The sequence below is a fragment of the Crotalus tigris genome, unplaced genomic scaffold, assembly GCF_016545835.1.
Source record: "Crotalus tigris isolate CLP2741 ecotype Arizona unplaced genomic scaffold, ASM1654583v1 scf7180000017666.27876245, whole genome shotgun sequence".
Taxonomy (NCBI): Eukaryota; Metazoa; Chordata; class Lepidosauria; order Squamata; family Viperidae; genus Crotalus; species Crotalus tigris.
Genome location: NW_024096551.1, coordinates 41,801 through 69,198, shown reverse-complemented (window position 1 = coordinate 69,198; position 27,398 = coordinate 41,801). Strand labels below are relative to the sequence as shown.

General features: G+C 34.3%; 1 protein-coding gene across 8 annotated transcripts in view; it reads right to left on the bottom strand.

Moving 5' to 3' along the window:
• The window catches only part of LOC120304946 (myosin VIIA and Rab interacting protein), a 104,571-nt gene that overhangs the window by 54,104 nt on the left and 23,069 nt on the right, over positions 1-27,398 (bottom strand). For 6 of the 8 annotated variants that reach the window (XM_039336075.1, XM_039336080.1, XM_039336077.1 and 3 more), the window contains exons 2-3: positions 23,914-24,070; positions 11,028-11,249 (exon numbers count right to left, since the gene is read on the bottom strand). In XM_039336075.1, the coding sequence (XP_039192009.1) occupies positions 11,028-11,249; positions 23,914-24,023 (332 nt within the window). In that variant the 5' untranslated portion in view covers positions 24,024-24,070. Of the gene's footprint in view, positions 1-11,027; positions 11,250-16,747; positions 16,801-23,913; positions 24,071-27,398 lie in introns of those variants that run through there. The other 2 variants (XM_039336074.1, XM_039336079.1) reach the window with 2 other exon arrangements.

The following is a 27,398-nucleotide window of genomic DNA, read 5'->3' as shown; positions in this document are numbered from 1 at the left end:
AGTGAATTCCCCTACATGACATTGCAAAATAAATGAGACACAGTTTTGTGACTTTACTTCTAGTGACATGTCTGATGTTATGCTCCCCAGTATTTGCTTTTTGGTCACCTTTGCTGTTGAGAGAATATGAAGGAGACTTTTCCAGAACCACAGCTCAAACAAGTCAATTTTCTTCCTGTCTTACTTAAAGTCCAACTTTCACAATCATAGGTAGCTATGGAGAACACAATAGAGCAGACATTTGGTTGCCAGGCTGATGTTTTTGCTTTTTCATATTAGGCTCATCTTTATCATTGTTATGTGATGCAGTGCAATCCAATATTTTATTTCTGGGCAACATTAAGGCTGAATTGCCAGTGTCTCTTATGTCAGAATATAACAGAAATTAATTACAAGAAACTGTTAACATTTGCCCAGTGAATTTTATAATAAAAATACTTACAAATCATATGAAATCAGTTTATTTTGTTAACATTGTTTAACCACATCAGATAACTGTACACACCTACAACTAATCAAAGCATATACGTTACCTGTTTTTGTGCAAAAAGTGCTAAGAATTCAGCGTTTGAAATGATAGGTTTTTGACCTCAACATGTATAAATTACAGTAGGGAGCCATACTAAAGCAGTTATAAATGCTGGAGTCCGAGTTATCCATCCTTCATGCAATATGTACCAGCAAACAAGACCACTTTCCAAATGGATGCTACTAATTAAGTAATTTTCTGGCTCATTTTGAGATGCAGCTCCTCCTGTTAGATGCAAAATAGTACTCATATCTTGTTTTTGTTGTTTGTTTTCTTTCACTAGAATGAAAAATCAGATTCACAATGCCTGAAAGCCTATAAAGGTTTTGTTTTGCCATTCCATATAATATTGTTTGCCAGACAGCCAGGTTGATTTAATGGTTAAGGCATCAGGCTAGAATCCAAGAGATTCTGATTTCTAATCCTACATTGGGCATGAAAGCTGGCTTGGTGACGTTGGACCAGTTCCTCTCTCTCTCTCATACCAAGTTACTTCACAGGGTTGTTGTGGGGAAATGATGAATACATAAAATGTCTATGTACCAATAGGTTTATCCAGCTGTACAATATGTCCAGAATTTATTTTTCAGGGTACGCTTAAACCTCTCTTATAACAGCTTCTTTGGTCTCACTCTAGATGACAAAATAATGAATGCCATAATGTTTTGAAAGTTTCTATAGAGAAATGTTTAACAATTCTTTAGCCATATCTATCTGTATTTTCTGCTCAACCTCTTTGGAGATATTCTGAAAGGTTGCTACAACCTCACCCCTCAACGTATCAGATAAGCAGGATGCCTAGGCATATATATAGATAGCATCTTCATAATTTTAACATGAACTTTTTTCCCGTGATTTTCATTAGAAAATTTGAAAACTATGATCTATGAGATCAGTCTGGTATTGCTGATCTAAGCTAGACACCATTGTTTTATTTCTGAGATAATTAATTCTTGCATTATTATGAAGCGTATGAGCATCTTGTCCTGAAAGCCATGTTTTATTTGCTTTAGGCTTTTATCATGTTGTCTTCCTTCTGAAGAATAGAATCACACCACCATATTTTCTATGAAGCCACTTGTATCATAAATGCTCCTTAGACTACTTCATATTATATCAAAATCTCATATTTGCCTTTAACACATGATTTTATTGGTAATACAGAATTCAGATGAGCATACCCCATACCATCAAAACAGTACTGAACTGCAGCTAGTTAACCTGCAGTGCAAACAGTGAAGCTTCTCTAATAGAACACAATCACTGTTATATTCTGTGTCAGAAAAATCTTCAGAAGATTTGTGACCACTGCGATTGCCACAAGAATATAAAAGAATGGAGCTTTAAACAGATCATTATCTAGATGGAGTTAATTCAGAGACGCAAAATATAAAAATATCCTCTTAGTGTGCTCCACCAGATTAATAAATTTATATTATTTATATTAATTATTTATAACTATAAATAAACAATTACTTACCAGCTCCCTGTCCTTTTGCTGAGGGCTAAAAATGATCCATTCATCATTTCACAAACTGCCTGGCAAATCCTGTTTGCCACTGAACCTTCTTGCTAAAATTACAACATGGCTTACATCCATAGAAAATTTATCTGAAGAAATAATTTTATTAAAATCCTGACAATGTGCTTTGTTGCATTCTGTCAGCAGACAACTTTAATTGCCCCATATGCTAATAGTACCTACAATGTAAAAATAAAATGTAGAACTTTAGCTAACATGCTAGGGTATGCCTAGAATTATGCCATGCCTGTCTTCTTCCATCCCCACCCCTTTCCATTTTTTAATAGCTAACACAAATAGGCCTGTACAGAATCATATCTCTGACATGTCTGGGCATGTCCATACATCCTCACCCCACAAGGCTGCCATTTTTAAAATAGCTGACACAATCAGGCTTGTACAGAATTACAGTTCTGCAATTATCCATATATAGTGGCACCTTGGTACTAAACTGCTTTGAAACTCATCAAATTTGGTATTCACTGAATTTTGGCAGAAATGTTGTTCCAGTACTCATCATTTGTTTGGTACTAAATGCACAAGTTCGAACTTGTCGGTGTGGCTGCCTTGTGAGTGATTCACTACATTTTTTCATATGGAAAAAATGTATTGGGACTCACCATTTTTGATACTCATTATATCATATCTCGCTGAACCAATTAATGATGAATTGTTGTTATTGTTAGTTGCGAAGTCATGTCCGACCCATCGTGACCCCATGGACAACGTTCCTCCTCTACCACCTTCTGGAGTCCATTTAAGCTCACACCTACTGCTTCAGTGATTCCATCCAGCCACCTCATTCTCTGTCGTCCCTTTCTTCTATTGCCCTCAATCTTTCCCAGCATTAATGAGTCCTTCCTTCTCATTAGGTGCCAAAGTACTTGAGTTTCAATTTCAGGATCTAGCCTTCTAAAGCGCAGTCAGGGTTGATCTCCTCTAAAACTGACTTGTTTGATTGCCTTGCAGTCCAGGGGACTTGCAGGAGTCTTCTTCAGCACCGTAGTTCAAAAGCCTCAATTCTTTTGTGCTTAGCCTTTCTTATGGTCCAACTTTCACAGCCATACATTGCAACTGGGAAAACCATGGCCTTGACTATACGCACTTTTATTGGCAGGGTGATGTCTCTGCTTTTTAGTATGCTGTCTAGATTTGCCATAGCTTTCCTCCCCAGGAGCAAGCAGTGATGATCTTGGAGCCCAGGAAGATAAAATCTGTCACTACCTCCATTTCTTCCCCTATCTATTTGCTAGGATTTGAGAGGGCCAGATGCCATGATCTTGGTTTTCTTAATGTTGAGTTTCAAGCCAACTTTTGCACTCTCCTTCTTCACCTGCATCAAGAGGCTCTTTAGTTCCTCTTCACTTTCTGCCATTAGAATGGTATCATCTGCATATCTTGATATTTCTCCCAGCAATCTTAATTCCAACTTTTGATTCATCTAGCCCTGCTTTTCTCATGATGTGCTCTGCATATAAGTTAAATGGGCAGGGCGACAGAATACAGCCTTGCCAGATTCCTTTCCCAATTTTGAATCACTCAGTGGTTCTATATCCTGTTCTCGCTGTTGTTTCTTGACCTGCATAAAGGTTTCTCAAGAGACAAATAAGATGGTCTGGTACTCCCATCTCTTTAAGAACTTGCCACAATTTGTTGTGATTCACACAATCAAAGGCTTTAGCATAGTCAATGAAGCAGAAGTAGATGTTTTTCTGGAACTCCCTAGCTTTCTCCATGATCTAGCGTATGTTGGCAATTTGATCTCTAGCTCCTCTGCCTCTTTGAAATCCTGCCTGTACTTCTGGAAGTTCTCGATCCACATACTGCTGGAGTCTAGCTTGTACGATTTTAAGCATAACTTTACTTGCATGTGAAATGAGTGAAATGGTGCGATAGTTTGAACATTCTTTGGCATTGCCTTTCTTTGGAATTGGAATGTAAACTGACCTTTTCCAGACCTGTGGCCACTGTTGAGTTTTCCAAATTTGCTGGCAAATTGAGTGTAGCATTTTTACTGCATCGTCTTTTAAGATTTTGAATAGCTCAGCTGGAATACTGTCACCTCCACTAGCTTTGTTGTTGCTCAGCTTTCCTAAGGCCCATTTCACTTCACATTCTAGGACAGTGGTTCTCAACCTTTTTAATGCCGCGACCCCATAATACAGTTCCCCATGTTGTGGTGACCCCCAACCACTTATACATCACCAGGTGCCAGGGGCGTGGCCAAAGAAAAGGGGGGGAAATGGCAGACAGCCTTGTTTGGCGACCCCCGTGAAATGGTCGTTCGACCCCAAATGGGGTCCCGACCCACAGGTTAAGAACCACTGTTCTAGGATGTCTGGCTCAAGGTCAGTGACCACCTCATTATGGTTATCAGGGATGCTAAGCTCATTCTTGTATAGTTCTTCTGTGTAATGTTGCCACCTCTTCTTAATCTCTTCTGCCTCTGTTAGGTCCCTGCCATTTTGTTCCTTTATCATGCCCATCTTTGCATGAAACATTCCCTTCATATCTCCAATTTTTTTGAAGAGATCTCTGGTCCTCCCTATTCTATTGTTTTCTTCTATTTCTTTGCACTATTCATTTAAGAAGGCATTCTTATCTCTTCTAGCTATTCTCTGGAATTCTGCATTTGATTGGGTGTATCTTTCTCTTTCTCCTTTGCCTTTCACTTCCTTTCCTCAGCTATTTGCAAGGCTTCCTCAGACAGCCATTTTGCTTTCTTGCATTTCTTTTTCTTTGGAATGGTTTTAGTTGCTACCTCTTGTACAATGTCGTGAGCCTCCGTCCATAGTTCTTCAGGCACTCTGTCTATCAGATCTAATTCCTTAAATCTATTTGTCATCTCTACTGTATATTCATCAGGGATATGCTTTAGTTCATACCTGAATGGCCTAGTGTTTTTCCCTACTTTCTTCAACTTAAGCCTAAATTTTGCAACGAGAAGCTCATGATCTGAGCCACAGTCAACTCCTGGTCTTGTTTTTACTGACTGTATAGAGCTTGTCCATCTTTGGCTGCAGAGCACATAGTCAATTTCATTTCTGTGTCGACTTTCTGGTGATGTCCATGTGTAGAGCCGTCTCTTGGGTTGTTGGAAAAGAGTGTTTGCTATGACCATTGTATTCTCTTGACAAAATTCTATCAGCCTGTGCCCTGCTTCACTTTGTACTCCAAGGCCAAACTTGCCTGTTATTCCGGTTATTTTTTGGCTTCCTACTTTAGCATTCCAATCCCCCCATGATGATAAGGACATCATTTTTTTGGTATTGGTTCTATAAGGTGATGTAGGGCTTCATAGAACCAGTCAATTTCATCATCTTCAGCCCCAGTAGTTGGGGCATAGAATTGGACTACTGTGATATTGAATGGTTTGCCTTGGATTCGCACTGAGATCATTCTATCATTTTGGGGATTGTATCTTAGTATTGCTTTTCCTACTCTTTCACTGACTATGAAGGCTACTCCATTTCTTCTGAGGGATTCTTGCCTGCAGTAGTATACTGCATGGTCCTCTGAATTAAATGTACCCATTCCTGTCCATTTTAGTTCGCTGATTCCTAAGATGTCGATGTTTAGTCTTGTCATCTCTTGTTTGACCATGTCCCATTTGCCTTGATTCATGGATCTTACATTCCAGGTTCCTATGGAGAAAAGATCTTTACAGCATTGGACTTTCCTTTCACCACCAGATGCATCCACAGCTGAGCGTCCTTTCGGCTTTGGCCCAGTTGCTTCACTCTTTCTGGCACTACTAGTACTAGCCCTCTGCTCTTCCCCAGTAGCATATTGGACCTTCTGACCTGAGGGGCTCATCTTCCAGCATCATATCTTTTTGCCTTTTGGTATTGTCCATGGGGTTTTCATGGCAAAGATACTGGAGTGGTTTGCCATTTCCTTCTCCAGTGGATCACATTTTGTCAGAACTCTCTGCTATGACCTATTCGTCTTGGTGGCCCTGCACGGCATAGCTCATACCTTCATTGAGTTACATAAGCCCCTTCGCCACCACAAGGCAGTAATGATGAATATTGTAACTATAACTGGTGCTGTTTTGACTGCAGATTTGCAGAGTTTGTGAAAGTGTTTAACTTCCTGTTAATTTGTTCTTGTTTTGCTGGATGGGATTGGAATAAATTTGATAAAGGTTTTTTAGCCTATTTAGTAGGTTTTTTAAAAAAAATTCAAACCAAACTACCAATTTCAATCATATATTAGTACAAGGCAGATATCAACAAATAAAAAAATGGAACCTTAGTTATTTAAGATTTTGTAATTTTTTCTTTCTGTAAGTTTTGAATCTCAAGGATTCTCAAACAACAGTTAAATGTTTCTAAAGAACGTGGCAAAAAAATTAAAATTATCTCCCCTTAAAAACTAATAATAATAATCCAGTTTATGGGGTACAAATTAATTTTATAATCTGACTGAAAAAGACAAGTTGCAAAAAATATGACAAAAAGAAAAGGTATCCTAACCAAAAATCTGTTCCTCACTTCAGGCTTGATAACAAACAGCTAGAAAATCTCAGCTAAAAACAGGAAAATCTTACCCCTATTATTAACAAAGAAGAATTAAAATTCATGTCAAGATTCTTAACAAATCAAGCTTCTTTTCTCCATCTGAATTTCTTATGTTGCATCTGTTCATATTCAACTTTTATCTCCAAACTATTTCTGGCTTTTTGCAAAAATAGAGATGTGAAGTCTTTCGGAAAACTTGTATATTACATTCTATCCTCCCACATTAAGATGTTTTGGAGATTTGGAAACGTGTAATATAGTAGAGGTTTCTTTGGATAAGGAAGAATCATTTGTTAAACAATTCAGCAATATGAAGCTCAGCCCTGAGTTTCTTAAACTTAAAAATAAAATTACAGAAAAATATATTTATCTTTGATTTCCATAACTGAATATTTTATTATGTTGCAGCAAACCCTGAATCACTGAATGAATATCTGCCCAGCTGATTTGATCTGACAGTATTGGCCCACTCCAAGTTCCTTCAATTAAACAATCAGGACCTTGAAAGAGTATCTTTTCAGCTATAATACATGCCCTCTGGATTATTGTTCTGAGATCCAGATGCCACCATCCTGCTGAGAAGCTTTCTAATGTGTGTGGACATCTTTTCTTCTTGTTTTTATTACTGTATCATTTTATTGTTCTCTATGTTTTTATCTGTGAACTATCCAGAAGCACTATGAATCATAACAATAAAATATAACAAACAAATAAAATGCTAAAGTCTATTTATTGATTGCTTGCATTTACACCCCATCTTGTTCAGAAACTCCAGGTGACATAGATAACACTATGTCCTCTTATTCCCCACCATTAATACAACCCTGTGAAATAAGATGGGCTAGGATAGAATGACACAGCCAAAAACACCAGTTGGAAGTCTCCTATCCTAATCTAACACCTTAACCACTACAGCACACAGGGTCTCTTGAATCAATAAATCAGATGCTACTGAATGTAGCATACATAGCCTCCTATTCAATTTCTTGCAAATAATGCAAATAAAATTTGAACATGCTCCATCAGCATAATGACTCCAATTTACAACCCCCCAAATCAGCATTAATGTTTTATGTGACTTGCAAGCACAGTCTTATTATCTGTGGAATGGCTATTTCTTTCTGTTTGTTTCTCATAACTTATTAATTTGAAAATTGATGGTTTTAAACACATTTTTTTCTCCAGCACTGCTGTATATTCATTACATGCTCAACCAGGAACCAGATAATAAAAATGTTGATTTTTATTTAAAAGGCAGGGCTTTTCCTGCTTGCATTCAGCCATGTCAGAAATAATCACTGACTACATTTTTCCCCATTATACTTCTATTTTTTTCTTCTTTTTCCCCATTATACTTCTATTTTTTTCTTCTAATTCAGGAATCAGATAGACTTAATTCATCTTGTAGCTGCACTGGCGTTAAAACAATATTTTTCTTATTGCTTGATCCTTTACAAAATGTACAAAATCTTCAGGGTTTTTTTTTTACACTTAATGTTAGACTTTGACTAAAATTGACTACAGTGCCTTCAAATCCACAGGGACCCACTGTTGTTTAGTACATTTATTACATTTTCTGTTGACTCATGATGGATGGGGAGGATTGAGAAACGGCTCCCAATTTACTGTTAGAAAAAAATTGTTATACCAAATAATGCTTTATCTGGTTCAAAGGAGTTAGAAGGATTGCACCATATACTGTACATGGATTGTGGAAGCTCATGTTATTTCATCGATTTAACACTTTGGAAAAATAAACTTACTAGTATTGCCATTTACAGTTAATTTCTTGGCTCCTTTGACAACATTACAAATCTAACAGTCAATTATAAATTGCTGATTATTATTTTGGAAATTAATTGGTCCCTAAAAAGTTATTGCAAACAGTCGAATGTAAATTTTATGTAGTGGTTTTTGACCATAATAAATTGAATTGAAAATTGAGATTGACTGCAAATATTATATAACAGCACGATGTACAGTACATTATCAGAATGTAGCTTGTACCTATTTCCATAAGATGAAAGCATTTCAAGAGTCCTGTTGAATGTCCATAAGAGTCAGCTGAAATATTTAAATTAGAATTGTTTATATTGAAATAGATGCAGTAATTACCTTCACATAGTATAAGTAAAGCAAATTTTGAGTGGAGAACAAGAAATAAAAATGCCAAAAGAGAAAGGCAAAATAACTATTGTCCATTCTCTTATAAAAAGCCCTGAAGAGTTCTGTGGAAATAATGTTGGAAAAATTATGCAGAAATAAAAACATACTCAGATTTCAATGAGATATAAAAAGAGGAAAGAGAAAACACAATCAGGCTTTAAGACTACATGGATCTCTTTCAGTCAGGATTCAGGACATGTCATGGGGCAGAAATGGCTTTTGTTGGCACTTTTGGATTGTCTCTTTGAGAGCAGGATACACGGGTGAGTCCATCTTAATTCTTCTGGACCTCTTGGTGGCTTTTGATACCATCAACCGAGGTATACTTCTTAATCAGCTCTGGGGGTTGGGAATGAATAAGACTATATTGTGGTGGTTCTTTTCTGAATACCAGTTATTGGGAGTGACAGATTCCACCCTCACCTCTTCTATGTCAGGTTTGATACTCTCTCCACTCTGTTTAATGTTTATATCAGTGGTCCCCAGGGATCAGTTTCATAGAAGACAATTTTTCTATACACTGACTAGTTTCATGTCTGGTTTACAGAGTGGGAGGAGGGTTGATTTACTTAGCCAAACAAAAATACACACTCAGACATATATACACATATATTGGTAACTGAATCTGAATCTGTAAATAAGATTATCAAAGTAACTGGATTCAATTTGGTGACTTTTGGTGATCTTTCTGAAAATCTCACATGCCTGTCAACTAAAAAAAGGAGAGCATTTTCTTCCTTCGAACGACAATTTCTCTCAGTTGCATAAAAAGAGCAGAATACATACAGAAGAAGATATAATATGGAAGGATTTCGGCATTTTTCATCTAAACCCCTACCTAATCTGAAAGGGAGGAGAACAAAACTTCCGATTGCTCTGCCTTCATTCTCTTTGGCACACCCATCCTTCACTTCAATGGCCCAATTCCCTTCTCCCCCCCAGCCAGGCTGCCAAGCAGCAAAGGTTGGGGACCATTGATTTAAATCTTCTACAAGGAGGGAGACAAACTTGCAACACCTTGTGTTGTTGACAATGAATCCCTTGTTTTTGTAACTGGGAGCCTCCCACTCCATCTCCCCCAGGCAAACTCAAAGACAGGACATTCTTTTTTGTTCTTGTCTGCTTGCTCTGGATGTAAGATCCCAGAAATTCTTTATGGAAGAGGACTAGCCTGGAAGAAGAAGAATGGGGATAAAAGAAAACAAAAGTCCTCCCCATTAAAATGCTCTGGAAACTAGGCTCCTTAAATGCACCCTTAAGCAGTCTTAACTAAGTCAATAAGAACAATGCTCCAATCACATACAATGAACAATCACTTACAAAACTATCAAGACTCAGCAACATTACAGTCATTTAGAAGTCAATCTGCAGTACCAAGCAATCAACAATCTCTCCCATCCTTGGTTTTTCTTCTTTCTTTTGCCTCTTCTAACTTCCTTGCAATTTCAGGAATTCAAATGTAGTAGCAAAATAATTGCCCACAAAATATTTTAATGTATCAAAGAATGCATCAATTTATGTTCACACCAATGTTATCTTTCAAAATTAGTTCCTTTTTTATTAAAGAAAGAAGAAAAATGTTTTCAATTAAATTGGCAAAGATAAGGGCTTGAAAGGGCAGAGGCTATAGAAATAATGCTGAATATTTTATTTCTCCTTTATTCTTTTCTCTGTTCTTTATTGAAATAGAATTTCTCTCTCTTCCAAAAGATATACTGTATACAGTCAGTAAAGTGATGCTAAATGTTTAAAACTAGCTCTGTCAGCTCTATTGTTGCCTCAACATCGCACCACAACAGACTGGCACTCTAAGCGTGGGGGCTCAATTCTGCTGTCAATTGACTCACAAAATTCCCAAAAAAACTTTAAGAATCAGCTCTTGTGAAATAGTGAGAGCCAGCTCCAGTTACACTACTAAGTACTACTACCCAGCAGAGAATTCTGATCATTTATTTTTCCTTATTTTCTTTATGTTTTTTGGTGCTTGATAATTGTTGCCAACTCTGGAGTAAAATTTCCTAAAACCATGACACTGAGATATCATCTCATCAAACCATCTTGAAAATAAGACGCAATTAAAGGAGAAAATAAACAATTTCCTTCAATGAAGAAAGCAAAATCTTCTGAAGAATTTATATGATTTTCCAGAGAATCAATGACCATAAGAAATGCCACATTTCTGGAATACTGAATGCGTCTTTTCATGTGACATTAGACTTAATGACTTAATAGTGGAAAAAAAGAAGTCAGAAGGCATAACCTTAGTCATGTCACAACAGAAACTCACCTAGCTTGCTGACACATGTTGCAGAGCCAAGCTTTCTCTTTCCTCTGATAAGAGCTGCAGTTTTTGCAGATGTTGTATTTGCAGTCTTGGCATTGTCGTTTAGTATTGATGAGAAATGTAAAAGGGGAGCAGCAACGCATGCAACAACGCTCATTAAATCTCTGGTGCTTAGAAAGGATGCTGCACTTGTTACCCTCTTCATCAAGCTTCTGTTTCATTTCACTGGAATCCCCAAAAAGAGGAAGGGAATGAAAATGTAATTAAAATAACACTATACTTAAAGGGAAGTGTCATTCTATTGCCTCCACATATTTCAACAAAATAAAATGACTTTCTCTCTACTAGTTTTTCCCAGGATAGGTTTAATGCCTACTTCTCACCTCTTCAATACTAGAAATATCTTAAATTTCTATTTCTAATTTCTTATTAGAAATATAAAAAAAACTATCAAACCATATTTTTCTCCTTTTTGTCCTGTGGTCCTCCTTCTTTCCATATACTTTTCCATTCATTTAAACTGTAACTTTACTGCCCACATTACTCTTCAATTTTCCATACCTCTCCATCTTTATTTTTCTTCCATTCTGGAGTGGATATTGACAAAGAAAATGCACATTTGAAATTTCAGTGTACCAAATTGCTTGGTGTTTTGCAATATGAATTCTGAATTTTGAAGAATTCAGAAATAAAGCACTTCTTTACATATATAATTTCTTGGAAACTGATGACATGTTTTTCCAAGGACAGTGTAAAATATCAATTTTGTTAATATTATAACAGTGTGATCACACAAAATACTATGCCACATATTGAACTAAGTACGTAATAGATACATCTTTCCTGAGTATTTATTTCTATAATAGAGAATTTTTCAATGTAATGTTCAATTTAATTGAACATAATTCAATTTAACTTTCATTCTTTCTTCATTCTGAGATACAAAATCAAATTACATAGTTTTCCCTATTCTCAGTAATGTACTACCTTCAGTCAAAATACTGAAGATTTAAAGAAGAATTTTATATAAGATTTAAACTCTCCCCAATTTTCCAATGTATGGATTTTTGCTAAATAATAAATTATTTAAAAAAATCAACCTGCACTTTTGAACTCTGTTTTTTCAACCTATGCTTTATTCGGTCCTATTCAACAAACTGTTTTAATAGGTATTCCTTGATTGAATTATTTAAATAACCCCACATTATATTAAATCAGTGGTTCTCAACCTTTCTAATGCCGTGACCCCATAATACAGTTCCCATGTTGTGGTGACCCCCAAGTGGGTGTGGCCACCAATAAGAGGGAGTAGGACAGCTAGGGAAAAGGGAAAAAATGGCGGACAGCGTGGTTTGGTGACCCCCGTGAAATGGTCATTTGACCCCAAATGGGGTCCCGACCCACAGGTTGAGAACCACTGTATTAAATTATATTAAAATATATTAATTTATTATATTTATTTATTATATAAAGAAATAGATCAAGTATATGTAGCTTATTTTAAATTACTCTCTGAATAATAATTCATTTTTATGGATGAGAGCAAAGAAATATCTAGTCTGGCCATTTGTCTACAACTGAAATTAAGCTGATACTTCTGAGAAGCCCATAATCATGACACTGGTGTAACAGACATTCTCTTATTTTCACATTCAAACTGTTTAGGAAGTTTGAAATTAGACAGCTATTTGGTCCATATTTGATCCATATACTCTGAGATCCAAATGTTTTACTCTATATTATTTTTGTTTTTGGTTAATCTAAATACAAGACTTTATGCCCAAGATTTGGAGGATATTTTTAAATAGAAACTAGACATTGCACCTACTAATACAAGGCCAATATGTATGTAGACAGTTCTGAAAGAAAAAGGGTACATTGAGTGTATGAGTATGTAATTACGGTAACCTTCTTTCCTCCAATATTAAAATCTGTTTCCTGATGCAACTTTTTCACTAATTGGGCAATCATAAATAAATGAACTGAAGAGATATATGCATGTGGAAAGATGTTGTAGGAAGTTTAGGTTAGATGCCTCCTCCATAGTGCTGTGTGTGTGTGTGTGTGTGTGTGTGTGTGTGTGTGTGTATGTATTGAAGAGAGATGGGAAGCAAATAAATGTAATAAATAAATAAAATAAAACAAATATATTTCTTAAAAATAGATTCCAGACTGTAAAACACAACATGGTCATCATGTTCAAATTTCTTACAACCTCAATAGAGAAAATCTACAGTTCATCTTTTCTGAGATATATTTTTTAAAAAGCCTTATGTACTCAGCATAAAATCTTTTGATAAATTAATTTTAAATTCAGTTCAAAAGAAGCAAACATTAAAAAACTTGCATTCATTGCTATCCATTAATTATTCTAATTCTTTAGTTCATAATTCATAAATATCAATAATTCCAATTTTAATATTTTTCAGAAATAAAACCAATTTCTATCTGTTTATTGAAAGTCCTTAAGATAATTGACCTAATCATTAATTATTACTAATTAGTATGATTAGTAATTGATTTAAAATAACTGTTAGAAAGTCTGCCTTTACTTTCTTTTTAAGCTTTATAATTGTATTCATTCATTTAAGCTTTATAATTGTATTCATTGTATTCATTTTGTATGAAAATACAAAAGCAAATAGTAAGGGACAACAATAGGGAAAGGGGGAAAATAAAAGTGGGAAGAAGGGGAGAGGAAGAAACAAAAGGCGTTGTCTTCCGCTCCCTCTGTTGCAGTAAAATAAGACATTATGTCGAATCTCAACTTTTTACATTTCAATAGTAGTATGAATTAGCCAATATTATCTAACAGAACATATTGCCACCTATTGCCACTTAAAAACAGAGTAGGAATAATTGCAGAGAAGATATTTTTATTATTCCTATGACAATATATTGACTCAAAAGAGAGTTGGTTTTCTTTTTATAATAATGGATGATAGTTTGCACAGAAACAATTTAATGTAAATAATTCATTAAGGAAACAAAATTGACTTTTCTTCATGGAAAATATAGCAACTTGAAATGCATTAAAAAAATAAATCTTAAGGTATAGCAAATGTAGGTTGTGGAATTAGTACAATTTATATTAATAAAATTTCCTCCATACTCTTCAGACATGATGAAACTAAAATGATTTGTCTATGAAGAAGAAGAGATAGAAGATATTTATCCAGCAAAGATGACTTACAAATTCTAAATAAGCAATAAAATAACTCTATATTATTCACTTTTGTAATATACAATCAATCATTTATTAATGTTGCTAATACTTATTTCACTTACAGAGTTACTATAAAAGAAAGCCTTGTAGCATATGGTAGTATTTTTGGAACCTACAGAATGATGCACAAAAACATGTCATTTAATGTCATTTAGCTAGTTCGAAGTTGTTAGCATTTGGGATCATAAAACTAAAATATAAATTGATCTCACATCAACTTAATAGTATGTAACTGTTTCCCAAATAGTATGTATTTGTTTTCCATTTCTTTTTTGCTAATTCTAGTTGTAGAATTGTGCCATGAACTGAATTCAAAATAGACAAGTGTTTAAAGAAACAATGCATAATAAACAATTTCCAATATATAAAACTAAGAATAACTATTTTGTTTTAATATTTCAGAACTCTGGAAAATACTAGGAAAATAATTGGATTGTTTAAAAAAATCACTGTGTATTTATTTTCTTTGTTTATGAAATGTATAAAACTGCTTCATTCTTAAAAATGTTCCTCTTTGTTTGCCAAGATATTTTCCTCACTTTAAGTGTCTTTGTCACATAAAATGTGTGAAGAAAAACGACCATAAATTAGTTAGCCAAACTTAATTTCTCATTGCACATTACCATAACATTTTATAAACATTTTCTTTTATTTAATGTAACTATGTTACTAATTTAACACCTGCAGTGATTCACTAAACAACTATGGTAAGAAAGATCGTAAAATGGGGCAAAACTCACTTAATAAATGTCTCATTTAGCAACAGAAATTTTAGGCACAATTGTGGTCGTAAGTTGAGGACTACCTGTATTTTGTAATGAAATTGGTTTATAGTGGGGGGTTTTTTATATCAAGGCATCTTGACCCTCCCTTGGTAATAAATGATGTCTCTTTCCAAGGGTTTTTATTATATATTTTAATGACTGTGGGAATTGGTCTTCAAAATATTTAAAGTATTGACTTGTAAGAGCATCTATATTTGAAGCTTTGACTGCTTTCATTTTTTTTAATAGTTTCTGATATTTCTGATAAAAGTTATAAAAAGACTATCACAACTAAGAAACAACTTATAAATGAACCAATAACCTCTTTGATATTTCAAAGGGGTTATTGTTTCATTTATAAGTTGTTTCTTAGTTGTGAGAGTCTTTTTATAACTTTTATTCCAATCTTTAATCCAGTTCTTTTGAAACTCAGAATAAATATTTGAATGATAGATTAAATGAACCTATATTCATAAAAAAGAAACATTTTAAAAGACTGCAAAAAGAAATTAATGAATATTTTGTCAAAGGGATAAATTTAATGACTGTGGGGGATGTTACTAAAATAATCATGAGGGGTTACTTTATACAGTATATAAAGTACTCCTCTATACAGTATCCTCTATACAGTTTAGAGGAAAAGATGAAAAAGATCCTGGATAAAATTAGAAATAAAGAAATTGAATTGCAAAAGACTCCAATGGATTCTAAAATCATACATCAAATCAAATTGTTACACCAACAATTGCCTAAGTTAGGTAAATGTTGTCTTTATAATAATTATCTATTTTTTTCTGTATCTAATTCCAGTTTCTTATAAAGATTGGAATAAAAGTTATAAAAAGACTTTTTAATGAGATCATTCTATCTGTTATTACATCACATTCCTGAGAGTATCTCTATCCTTTCTTTTTTTTTCCTTTCTCAATTTGTACACAGGCCATCTCCCTAGTTTATTTGCAAATTCAAAATGCTTCAGTTTCATGTAATTCAGTTTAGTTTCTATTTCTTGGAATGTTAACATAGTTAATGATTTGATGTAACGATTTGATTTGTTGTACAATTTTAGAATCCATTGGATTTCAATTTCTTTATTTTTAATTCCATCCAGGATCTTTTCCTGAGATGTTGTCTCCTCTAAACAGTTATACTGTATAAAGTAACCCTTCATGATTACTTTAGTAGCATCTCCAACGGTCATTAAATTTATCCCTTTGTCAAAATTGTCAAAATATTCTTTTAAAGTGTCTCCTTTTTATTAATATAGATTCACTTTATTTCTCATTCAAAATCTTTTTTCTGAGTTTCAAAAGAACTAGATTACGATCTGAAAAAAACTTAGGCAAAAATATAAACTTTTAAATTTTTATTTGGGAGGCTTTTAGAAATCCATGTAATATCAGTTCTTGAGACTGATTTATGTTGTTCTGAAAAGAAAATATATTTTCTGGCAAGTCCATTTTTGCCTCCATAACTCTAATACAAAACTGTCCATCATCTTGAAAAAAATCTTTGGTAATTTATCCTCAGAGGATTTGATCTTTTTGATAGATATTCTATTGGGGTTGGGGAGGTCACTTCATTCCAATCACCAGTTTTCATAGAAAAGAGTACTAACTGATTCATAAGATATTCAAAAAAAAAAAATAATTTTATCATCATTTAGCTTATGTTTATATTGTACAAGATGACTCCATTAATCTTTTTTACGTCAACTGAGATGAATTCCTCACCTAATGTTTTGTTTGTTAGATTCCTCTTGTCTTGTATTTTAATAATGTGCTTCCTGAAGACAAATGATATCAATATTTAGTTTTCTCACATAGTAAAATATTTTTTTTTCTGCTTGGAGCAGACATTTTTTCCTTTCCTATTCCATGTTATGCATGTATTCTCCATCTTTGAACACTGTAGCAAATTCTTGTTCAATCATCCTCTCAGCCTCTTCCTGTTTTTCTATGTCCAATGTTTGAGGCTAGTCCATATCCAATTGCTTATCCATATTCATTTCTTGTATTGGGTTCAAAGTTAGTTATGTTCCTTCAAGAAATCCTTGGCTTTTTCTCTGAAATTCAATCTATATCTTTGTTCTTGATAAGTAAATATCACTCCTTCAGGTTTGTCCCAGCAGAATGGGATTTTTATTTCCTTCAGAAAGTCCATTAAGAAGATATAAGCTTTTATCTTTTTCAAAAAGTATGACAGGGATTTCCTTCAGGACAATTATATCCACATTATCAATTTTCAGTTTAGATTTGAAGTGACAATCTAAGACTCTTAGTATTTTTCTCATGCTGGCATATCAGGAATTTATTCTACATGCTTTGTCTATTTCTGTTTTGATTTCTTCTTCTTCTCAATCAATTAATTGAACAGAGAAGATCTCTAAGTTGCTTCTGCCGCTTTTTCTCCAACCTGCAGCATCTACTTCCAAGCAGCCTCTGCTGGCCCTCACAAGGCTTCCACAGATCAGCATGCAGCTTCTGCCAGCCCACTCAGGGCTTCCCCCAGCCTCCCCCACCCCTCACCTTCTTATCTGGGACTGCTGCAACTTCCTGTTTAACACCCCATGTCTTGCTAAGCTATTTTAATTTACAACTTTAAAAAACAACTGCAATGACCAAAATTGTGATGCAGTCATATGAAATTGCACTATGACTGATCGATTATGTGCCAAATAAGAAAAGCATAAAACTGAACACCTTCATCACCTGAAATATTTTTTTAAATATTTATTTTTATCCTACCTTTATTAGTAGTACTAGTATTAGTAAATTAGTAAATGTGATGAACATGCATAATACTCCTTCCTCTACCTATTTTTCCCACAATAGCAACCTTATGAGATGGGTTGGCTGAGAAAGACTGATTGGCCCACAGTCACCAGCCAGCTTTCATGCTAAAGGTGGGACAAGAACTCACAGTTTCTGCGACTTCCGGTGGTTAAGCGACGATGATGGCGGCTACTTTGTAGCCGTCCTCCTGAGACAGTGTCAGATCTGCGGAGCACAGCGTTCATCAGCTGGCCCGCGGTTCGAAATCCCCTTCCCGGGTGAAGGGAAGGGGTAGAGACTGCATGAATAGAGGTAGAACCTCTTAACCTTCCCTGGATTTTCTTTTAGGGGGGGTAGAAAGAGTGCTCCCTCGGAGTTCATGCCTTCTCCGCCTCTCAGCTGTCTTTGTTTCTTTGGAAGCAAAGCGAAACGCCGCTACCATCTCCACACTTAAAGCTTTCTGGTGAGTGATTTTTAAAGCGGACAGAACTGTTTAAAGGATTTTACTTAGAGTTAAAGATTTATTTTTCTTAATTCTTTTTTTAGCTTATGCTGACTCTTTTTTTTATTTTTTTTTTCGGGCGGAAAGTGAGAGTGAAAGTAAAATGGCGCTTTGAAAGTTTTTTTTTTCTATCTCCGGAAAGAAAAGACGGACTGAATGAAATGTATGCTTAGCATTGCTTTCTTTTTCTCTTTTAAGTTTCTTTTCTTTTTCCTTTTAAAGTGTTTTGGAGGTTCTTATTTTTATTGCATTTTTTCTGGTCTTTTTTATTTGTAAAGATTTAAGCATTTTTTTTTTAAGAAGAAAGAAAGAGGGACTAATTTTAAAAAAATGGCTTCAAAGAGACAACCAGCTTCTATAGTTTCTAAGGTGATTTCTTCTCCTGTTATTGCAACTGTTCAACAACAACTTAAAGTTACATCACCCGTGCAGCAACCTAAGGCTACATCTCCACCTTTTCCTCCCCCATCAGGCTCGTCTGCACAAGATTAATTTATTAGAATATTTAGATAAAAACAACCAAGTCTCTGCAGGGCTGATATTTTTGGATGCTGAAAAAGCCTTTGACCAATTGAACTGGCAGTTTATGTTATCTTTAATCAAGGAGATGAATTTTGGACAAAATATATTACAAGCTTTATCTAACATATATCAAAAACAGACTGCTCAACTTATTGTTAATGGGGGTTTGTCAGAGGTTTTCACAATAGAAAAAGGTACAAGACAGGGATGTCCATTATCTCCGTTATTATTTGTTTTAACATTGGAAATTTTGTTGATTAAAATTCGGGAGTCTCAAGAAATAAAAGGAATAGAGATTAATAAAAAAGAATATAAGCTAAGAGCTTTTGCAGATGACTTGGTTATTACTTTGTCTCAACCTACTTATTCGGTAGTAAAATTACTACAATTGATTCATCAATATGGGTGTGTTTCGGGTTTTAAAATTAATAATAATAAGACTAAAATATTACCCAAAAATATGACTAATTGTGATAAACAGACCTTGGTTAACTTAACAGACTTTGAAGTTGTTGATAAGGTAAAATATTTGGGGGTCATATTATCTGCTTCTAATGTAAAATTGTATAAAAACAATTATGAAAAGTTGTGGATTGGGGTACAGAAGGATTTAAAGAATTGGGATAACTTACAGTTATCTTTTATGGGTAGAATTGCAGTTATTAAAATGAATGTCCTACCAAAATTTCTTTTTTTGTTTCAAATGTTACCTATCTTAAAGAATGAACTTAATTTAAATGAATGGCAGAAAGGTATTAACAAATTTATCTGGGCAGGGAAAAAACCAAGGGTAAAACTTAAAATTATGCAAGATTTTCGTGAGAGAGGTGGACTCAAGGTACCGAATTTGAAACTATATTATGACGCTGTGGTCCTAACATTGATTAGCGATTGGATGAATTTAACAAATGTAGAAATACTCCATTTGGAGGGTTGGGATTTACTTTTTGGATGGCATGCCTATTTAATTTTTAATAAAAAAGTGGATCGGGTTTTTAAATCTCATATTATAAGGATTTCTTTGCTTAGGGTGTGGAGGAAATATTATAAAAGTGATTTTAAAATACCATTATGGGCTATACCTTGGCATGCGATAGAGGGGATAAAGAGAGGAGTTAAGATGGATACGGTTTCCTATACACAACCTGGGAACTTATCTGGGTGAGGAATGTTAAATTTACACAAGCTCAGAATTTAAGAGAGAATTTTTACAAAATGTTTTATAGATGGCACCTTGATCCACAAAAAATGTCTATTATGTACCCTGATCTACAGCCTAAATGTTGGAGATGTGGTTGTTTGGATGCTACTTATTACCATATTTGGTGGTCGTGTAAAAATATAAAAGCTTTTTGGATTAAGATATGGTGGAATATTCAAAGAATCTTTAGAAGGAGGGTTAAATTTACCCCACAATTATTTTTATTAGGTATTGTTACTGATTGTGATGCTAAGGAAGTTATATTGATGTTAAATTTGATTACAGCCGCAAGGCTGTTAGTAGGACAATATTGGAAGAAGGAATCTTTGCCTACTTTACAAGAGTGGTTTTATAAAGTTTCTTACTTGGCGGAAATGGCAAAGATTTCGGCTTTCTTAAAGGAGCAATCTCAAGAGAAATTTTTTGTTATATGGGAAAAATGGATAAATTTTATACAATATAATTTGGATATGGAAAAATATCATTTAGCTTTTTTATAGTTTGTATAGATTGTTTTCTCTTTTCTTTTCCCGTCTTTTGTTTTCTTTCTTCTTTTTTTTCTTTTATTTTTTTATCTTTCTTTCTTTTTCTTTCTCTCTCTCTTTCCTCTCTTTTTTATTTCTTTTTTAAGTACTTCTTTTTTTAATGTTTATGTTATGTATATCTTATTATTAATTATTTTATAAGTTGTAAAAGTTTTTTAAAATTTTAAATAAGCCTATATTCAGTTCTGGGAAGTCTGGGGAGGGGGGGGTGGGTTTGGGAGGGATTGGGTGAGGGTTGATTTGTAAAACTTTTAAAAAATTTTCAATAAAAAAAAAAAAGAACTCACAGTTTCTGTAACACTGGACAGTTTCTAGTCTGGTGCCTTAGCCACTAAACCAAACTGGTATTCTTTTTAAGTACACATTCTGGAGAATAGGGCTGAAATCAACATATTTTAAACCTGGTTTATCTTCAAAGAAAAAAAGGCTGCACTTTTATAAGAAATTCTTTAAATTCAAAGAAAATATTTAAATAAGAGATAATCAGGATTTGAGCCTGGACCCAAAAATGTATGGGAGATAAGGCAAAACAGTTCTGGGGCTGATCCCTTACTGGTGCTTGGCTACTGCTAACAGTCAAAAAGGGGGCAAAGGCTGTGAAACCAAAACTATCACAAACATGTCCACTGTTACATAAACATGTTTCTTCTTAAATGTGAAAACAACTGCAGCAGAGATCCATCTAATAGTCTCTTATATGAAAGCCTATAAAACAGTAATACTATATCTCATATTTTTGTCCTAGAATGTAAGATTAAAAGTAAATAATTTTGAAGTTGATTTCAATTAATGTTCAGTGTCCAAGCAACTTTACAAATAGTTTTCTGTAACTAAATGGTTACTAAATCAAGTTACTAAAACTATAAATTAAGAACACTTGTAGCTATTAAAAGATTTTCTATTTGCCACAAACTCTATCATTCATGAACTTTTGTGAACTTTTGTTCAGGAAAACATTCAGTGCCTCCATAAAGCTATTTATTAAATGTATACCTAGTCAGTCAAAAGCTAGTTATTGGAAGACATAAATTATCAATTGTATTTTAAGTTTTGTTTGTAATATAGAATTGATACTTTACCTTTATTTTTAAAAATCCTCAGGGACATTTTAGAGAAACAACAAATACTAACAGACAGTTTGTCACTTGTCAAGCTATTTTTAAAATTAGCACTATCTATTTATGGTACTTTCAGGCAGGCTGGTACAATATTGTTTACCTATAGGAGGGAAGTTGTTAAACTATATGGGTTTTGAGAATATTAAACATTTAATAATAATTTAGTACAAACTGTATCTAGATATTGACAATAATAAGTAAAATTTGTTTCAGAAAGAGTAAGATACACAAATATGGTTATTATAGAGAAATTATGCCTGATATAATAAAATTTAATGATCAGATTTAACTGGACCCATTTAAGTAGGACAGTTTCACTGTCACCTCAACTGGAACAGAAATGACCCTGAGGACAAGGGAAAGAGATGCTGCCTAGGGAACAATCTAACAGAATAATAGAATAACAGAATTGGAAGGGACCTTGGAAGTCCAGCCCCCTGCTTAGGCAAGAAATCCTATACCATTGCAGACAAATAGTCGTCTCATCTCTTCTTCAAATCTTCCATAACTTCCAGAGATAAGCAGTTCCATGGCATAATTGTTTTTACCATCAGGACATTTCTCTTTAGTTCTAGCTTGATCTCTTGATAAGTTTCCATCTATTGTTTTTTGTCCTTCCTCAGGTACTTGGGAGATTAGGTTGTCCTCTTTTTTGTGACAGCCCTTTAGATATTGGAAGATAGCTATCATTTTTACTCCCAGTTATTCTCTTCATTAGATTAAACCAGGGGTAGGCAACCTCGGCTCTTTTGTGACTCATGGACTTCAATTTCCAGAATTCCTGAGTCATCATAGCTGACTCAGGAATTCTGGGAGTTGAAGTCCATGAGTCACAAAAGAGCCGAAGTTGCCTACCCCTGGATTAGACCTACCCTGTTCTTGCAACGTTGTTCATATCTTTCTTCCTGCAGTCCCCTAATCATTTCTGTTGCTCTTCTCTGCACTCTTTTTTTAGAACCTCAACATCTTTTTTATATTGCGGTGACAAAAATGGCTGCAATATTCTAAGTATGCTCTTACCAAAGTAGTATAAAACAAGCTTGTTGCTTTAGAAAGAACTGGAATTGTAAAACCAAACTTATTTTTTTCTAGCCTTTTTAAGCCTTTTTAATCTACCCATTTGTAAATAGTTTGGATATCAGAATGAGTCTACAGTTATATTCCCATTCTTTTCCAACAAAGTGTTTAAATAAAAAAATAAAAATGCTTCTAGTTTTGTATTGAAGTGTGGAAAAATATTATATAGCAATATAAATGCAACTTATATTATTAGTGATATTAACTTATTTGAACTCAGCAATTATCCTCATGTCATCTACCTTTGACCCTACAATTTATTAAAAAAAGACAGTGGTGCACATATTTTCATTATGCAACATAATTGCATAACATAGCATATTAACAGTCATATGACAAAAATTGCATTTTAAACTGAAAAGGTATAATAATGCTTTTGTATTAGAAGAGAGTTGTGCTTCTGAACCTTACAACAATTCTGACTAGATAAATATTATTTAATTTTCAATTAAATTCAATTCAGTGCCAATCTGAGCAATGCTGAGAAATCATGAAAATTATTGGCTGTTGTGAGAAAGAGACCACTTGGGTGCAGCATACACTAGGACTGGATCAAACATACAGAAATCTACATAATGTTGCTACTAAGTGTATATTTGAAGAGGAATTACTGTGCAACCTAACCCCAACTACTGATGAATGTACATCGCTAAGGACATTTGTTTATTTGCTATATTTTGTCCCTAAGCGGAGTGAAAGAGAAAGAGACGGAGAGATAGAAAACTCTTAGATATAATGTAGTGAGTAAAACTACATTATAATTTAAGGAGTACCTTAGGGAGGGCAGGGTACATTGCTTCAGATCTCTAAAAATTATTACTGTATGTGTCACATTCCAAGAACAAAGCGGCATAAGAAATCATACCAATGCTAGCTGCAACTTTCTTATCTGGCCTGAATGATCAGCCCTTTTTAAAACTCTTGATAATGTGAATTGTTAAGATATGTTTTTGTGAGTGAAAACAAAATATATATGCAGAAATAAGAGTCAGCTTGTTTCTTTGATGCCAATTTATAAACCTTAGAATCTGCATTTTACTGGGTTGTTTTTGTAAGTGTCTAAAATAATTTAATTTGTAACATAGTATAAAAAAGGGGATGCATAACAACAAATAAATAGTTTTTTGATTTCCAAATAATATATTTGTCTTAATACTTACTTCAGCCGATCTTCTTCTTTTTTGCGGAGGATAAAATCTCGTTGGACCACTAGAAGAACATGTTCAGCTTCATTATCAGTCAGGTCAGACAAGTTTAGCTTTCTTCTCATGTTTAGTTACCTTCAGTGAGCTTTGTTAACAAAAGTATCTAAAACCCCTGAAATAAATAAAGATAAGGATGGATGACGAAAAACAATGCAATTAGTGTATATTTAAAAACTTTAGCAATTATTTAATTTCATGTTGTTTGGGAATGAAGACAATAACTAAATATAATTCACATATTAGTAGCTATGCTTAGAATCATTTTAATTTCAGGTCTACGACAACTAAGATGCTAGTTACAGTATTAGTTGCATTAATACTGTATATTTTGCAAGGATTTAAATACATATTGCTCAAAGAGATGGAAGAAAACTGTAAAATAGATTTTAAAATCTACATAGCAGGAATAAATAGGTACAGGTAGTCCTCAATTTACAATTTATTTTGTGACCATTCGAAGTTACAATGGTCCTGAAAAAAGTGATCTATGACCATTTTTCACACTTTGCAGTATGAAAAAGTGATCTATGACCATTGCCACATGAGCAAAATTTGGATGCTTGGCAACTGGTTCATATTTATGATAGCTGCAATATACCAAGGTTATGTATTTATCTTTTGTGACCTTCTGACAAGCAAAGTCAATGAGGAAGCCAGATTCACTTATCAGCCACGTTACTAACTTAACAATTGCAGTGATATATTTAACAATTGTGGCAAGAAAGGTGGTAAAATGGGGCAAAACAGTTTAGCTTAATAACAAAAAAATTATGCTCGGTTGTGGTTGTAAGTAAAGGACTATCTGTACTCATTTCATTCTCTTGCTGCACAATATTTTTCTTACAAATTATAGAATGTATCCATGAACACCACTATAAATCAGAAGACATGATGAAAATTTCTTCATTTCACAACACATGAATAGAATTAATCATATTTAACTGGGAAAATGTGAGCATCCTAGACTGAACCAAGTTCAGAAACACTAGAGAATTCATGGAAGCTTGGCGTTCAGGCAAATCAGCTCTCAATAGGCACATAGAGATAATCAATATTTACGTACCATTCAAAAGACATAATTAAAAAGCCAAAAAGGGAACAAAAAGATCAAAACACACCTTCCCCAGCAATTAACACTCAGATAAAAAAAGATTAACATCAAGATTAATGCTAGACCAACAATTAAAAAGTAAAGTAATCAAAGAATTATCTACTCAGACAAACAAGCTAACAATAAAGAACAGCCTAATCAAGGAACCATAATACTGCTTTTCCGTGTTTTTGTTTTTGTTTTTTCAACTGTTACTTAGCTTCCCCAAGGTTATCCTCTTGGCTTTCCATACTAACTCTCTGCTCATACCACTACCAATATTACCAGACTCAACAACTTCTCATTACCTTACGAAGCATGTTGTTTTGTTCATCCTCCATTCTGATAAATGCCATCATCTAATATGCACATTGCTAATCTCTCCAATGTCTATTTAAAAGACTAATGAACCCTAATAACTAATAACAACCTGAAATATTTTAATTTCCAACTTTTAAAGAATTTGCAAATTCTAATTAAATCAAGAAAATAGAACTGAAATTTGTCAAAAGATTCAACAGTGCTTATCAAGATGTCAAAAACTTAATAACTAAAAAAAGGGGGGGCATTTTGTTTTTTGTTTTTATTAGGTTCATTTGTTGTTTTAGAAATGGCTAGTTTATAATATTATGGAAAAGTAAAAAGTTGAGGTTCAATGTTAATGCTTCCTTCCACTGCAACAGAGGAAGTCTGTTCTTTTTCTCTTCTCCCCCTCACTTTTTCCTCCTCACTGTGTCCTACTATTTGCTTTTGTATTTTTGTATTTTATTCTATAATTTAATAAAATATTACAAACTGTAGAAAAAAAGAAAAAAAATACTAGTTTTAATTTCTTTGGTGGCTGTTCCTTTGCTGAATCACTTTCTCTTTGCACTGACAAATGTATGATGAATTTATCTATGTTTATCAATATGCACCACTACCAGTTAGCTCAGGGGTCTTCAAACTTGGCACTTTTAAGACTTGTGGACTTCAACACCCAGAATTCCTCTGTCATTATGGCTAGTTGAGGTATTCTGGGAGTTGAAGTCCACAAGTCTTAAAGTTCCTAAGTTTGTAGACCCCTAAGCTAGCTGGTCGGCCCTTCTTTCTCTCTCCCTTTTGAGCTTTTTCCACAGTGTAGTAAGAATGCACCCTCTCCCAATCCCTTCCCTGTATCCTTAAAGACACAGGAATCAAGTGCAAAGCAAGAAAGACTCACAAAATAAAGAAACACATAAACTCTGTTTTTTTCCTTCTTTAAACTGCCTCAGGCATGTCATGTGTCACAATGTTGCAACCCGAGATTGAAAGGCTCTGGCAATTGCGAAAAGCTTTAGCTTTAAATTAAGCCTGTTTTACCTTCAAAGAAAACTTTCTAAAAGTCATATAGATAGACTCAAGATAAGGGGGTAAAACTAATTACATTTGTTTAAAGGGATTAAACCTATGGAAGTCAACACTTTGGACTCATTGCTAGACTAAAATATTCCAATAACCAAAGCACACAAACCAAGCCTCTGAATTACAAAACACTGTGAAAACTGTACAAAAATCCTTATGGTAAACAAATCAAGCTGCCAGCTGATCCAGAACTAAATAAACCCATCTCCTTTCTGACATGCCAGCTTTTCATTTCATCAGCACTGATTGCATTCTCCTGGCTGGAGAAAATGAACCAAGAGATCTTTTCTTCCAGCAATAGCTACTGCTTCTTCTCTTTTCCCTGTTTCCTCCCTGCCTGGTGACCTCTCCTTCTGTTTCCCTGTTATCTTTTTTCCCCTTTCCCGCCCAAACTACCTCCTTTTATAGCCTCTCCTCTCCTCCCCCCTTTTTCTTCAGTTCACCTCCAGCTCCGCGCTGTTTCCGGAAGCACCAATCAGCTGGAGCCAATCAGCTGGAGCCCTGCCAGTCTGCCAAGCCCAGACAGTCCTGTGGCTGCAGCTGCCTCTCTCTCAAGTTTGGGTTGTTTCAGCTCATTCCCCTCCCCCACTATACTTGGGTAGCAGTTGCGTACCACCTGCCATGTGGCAAAGTACCACAAGTGGTATATGTACCACCAGTTGAAAAGCCCTGTTCTATAGGACACTATCCTGTCTCCCACAGAATGTCTATGTTGGGAATATATAAGACATGTAAGAAACTAAACTATCATTTAGATTTGATGACACCTTCTTGGCCCTAATGGCAACTCCATATAGGAATTGAGAGGTTACCTTAGTGTTGAAAATATTAATAATAGTGAAAGTATACTGTATGAGTCTTTTTAGTATTTTAAAAAATAAGAGAAGATTTGAAGCTTTCTGTGAAGTGTAATTCTATTCCCAGAACATGAATGTGAATAATAAAACTAAACACTCTTTTAACCTGA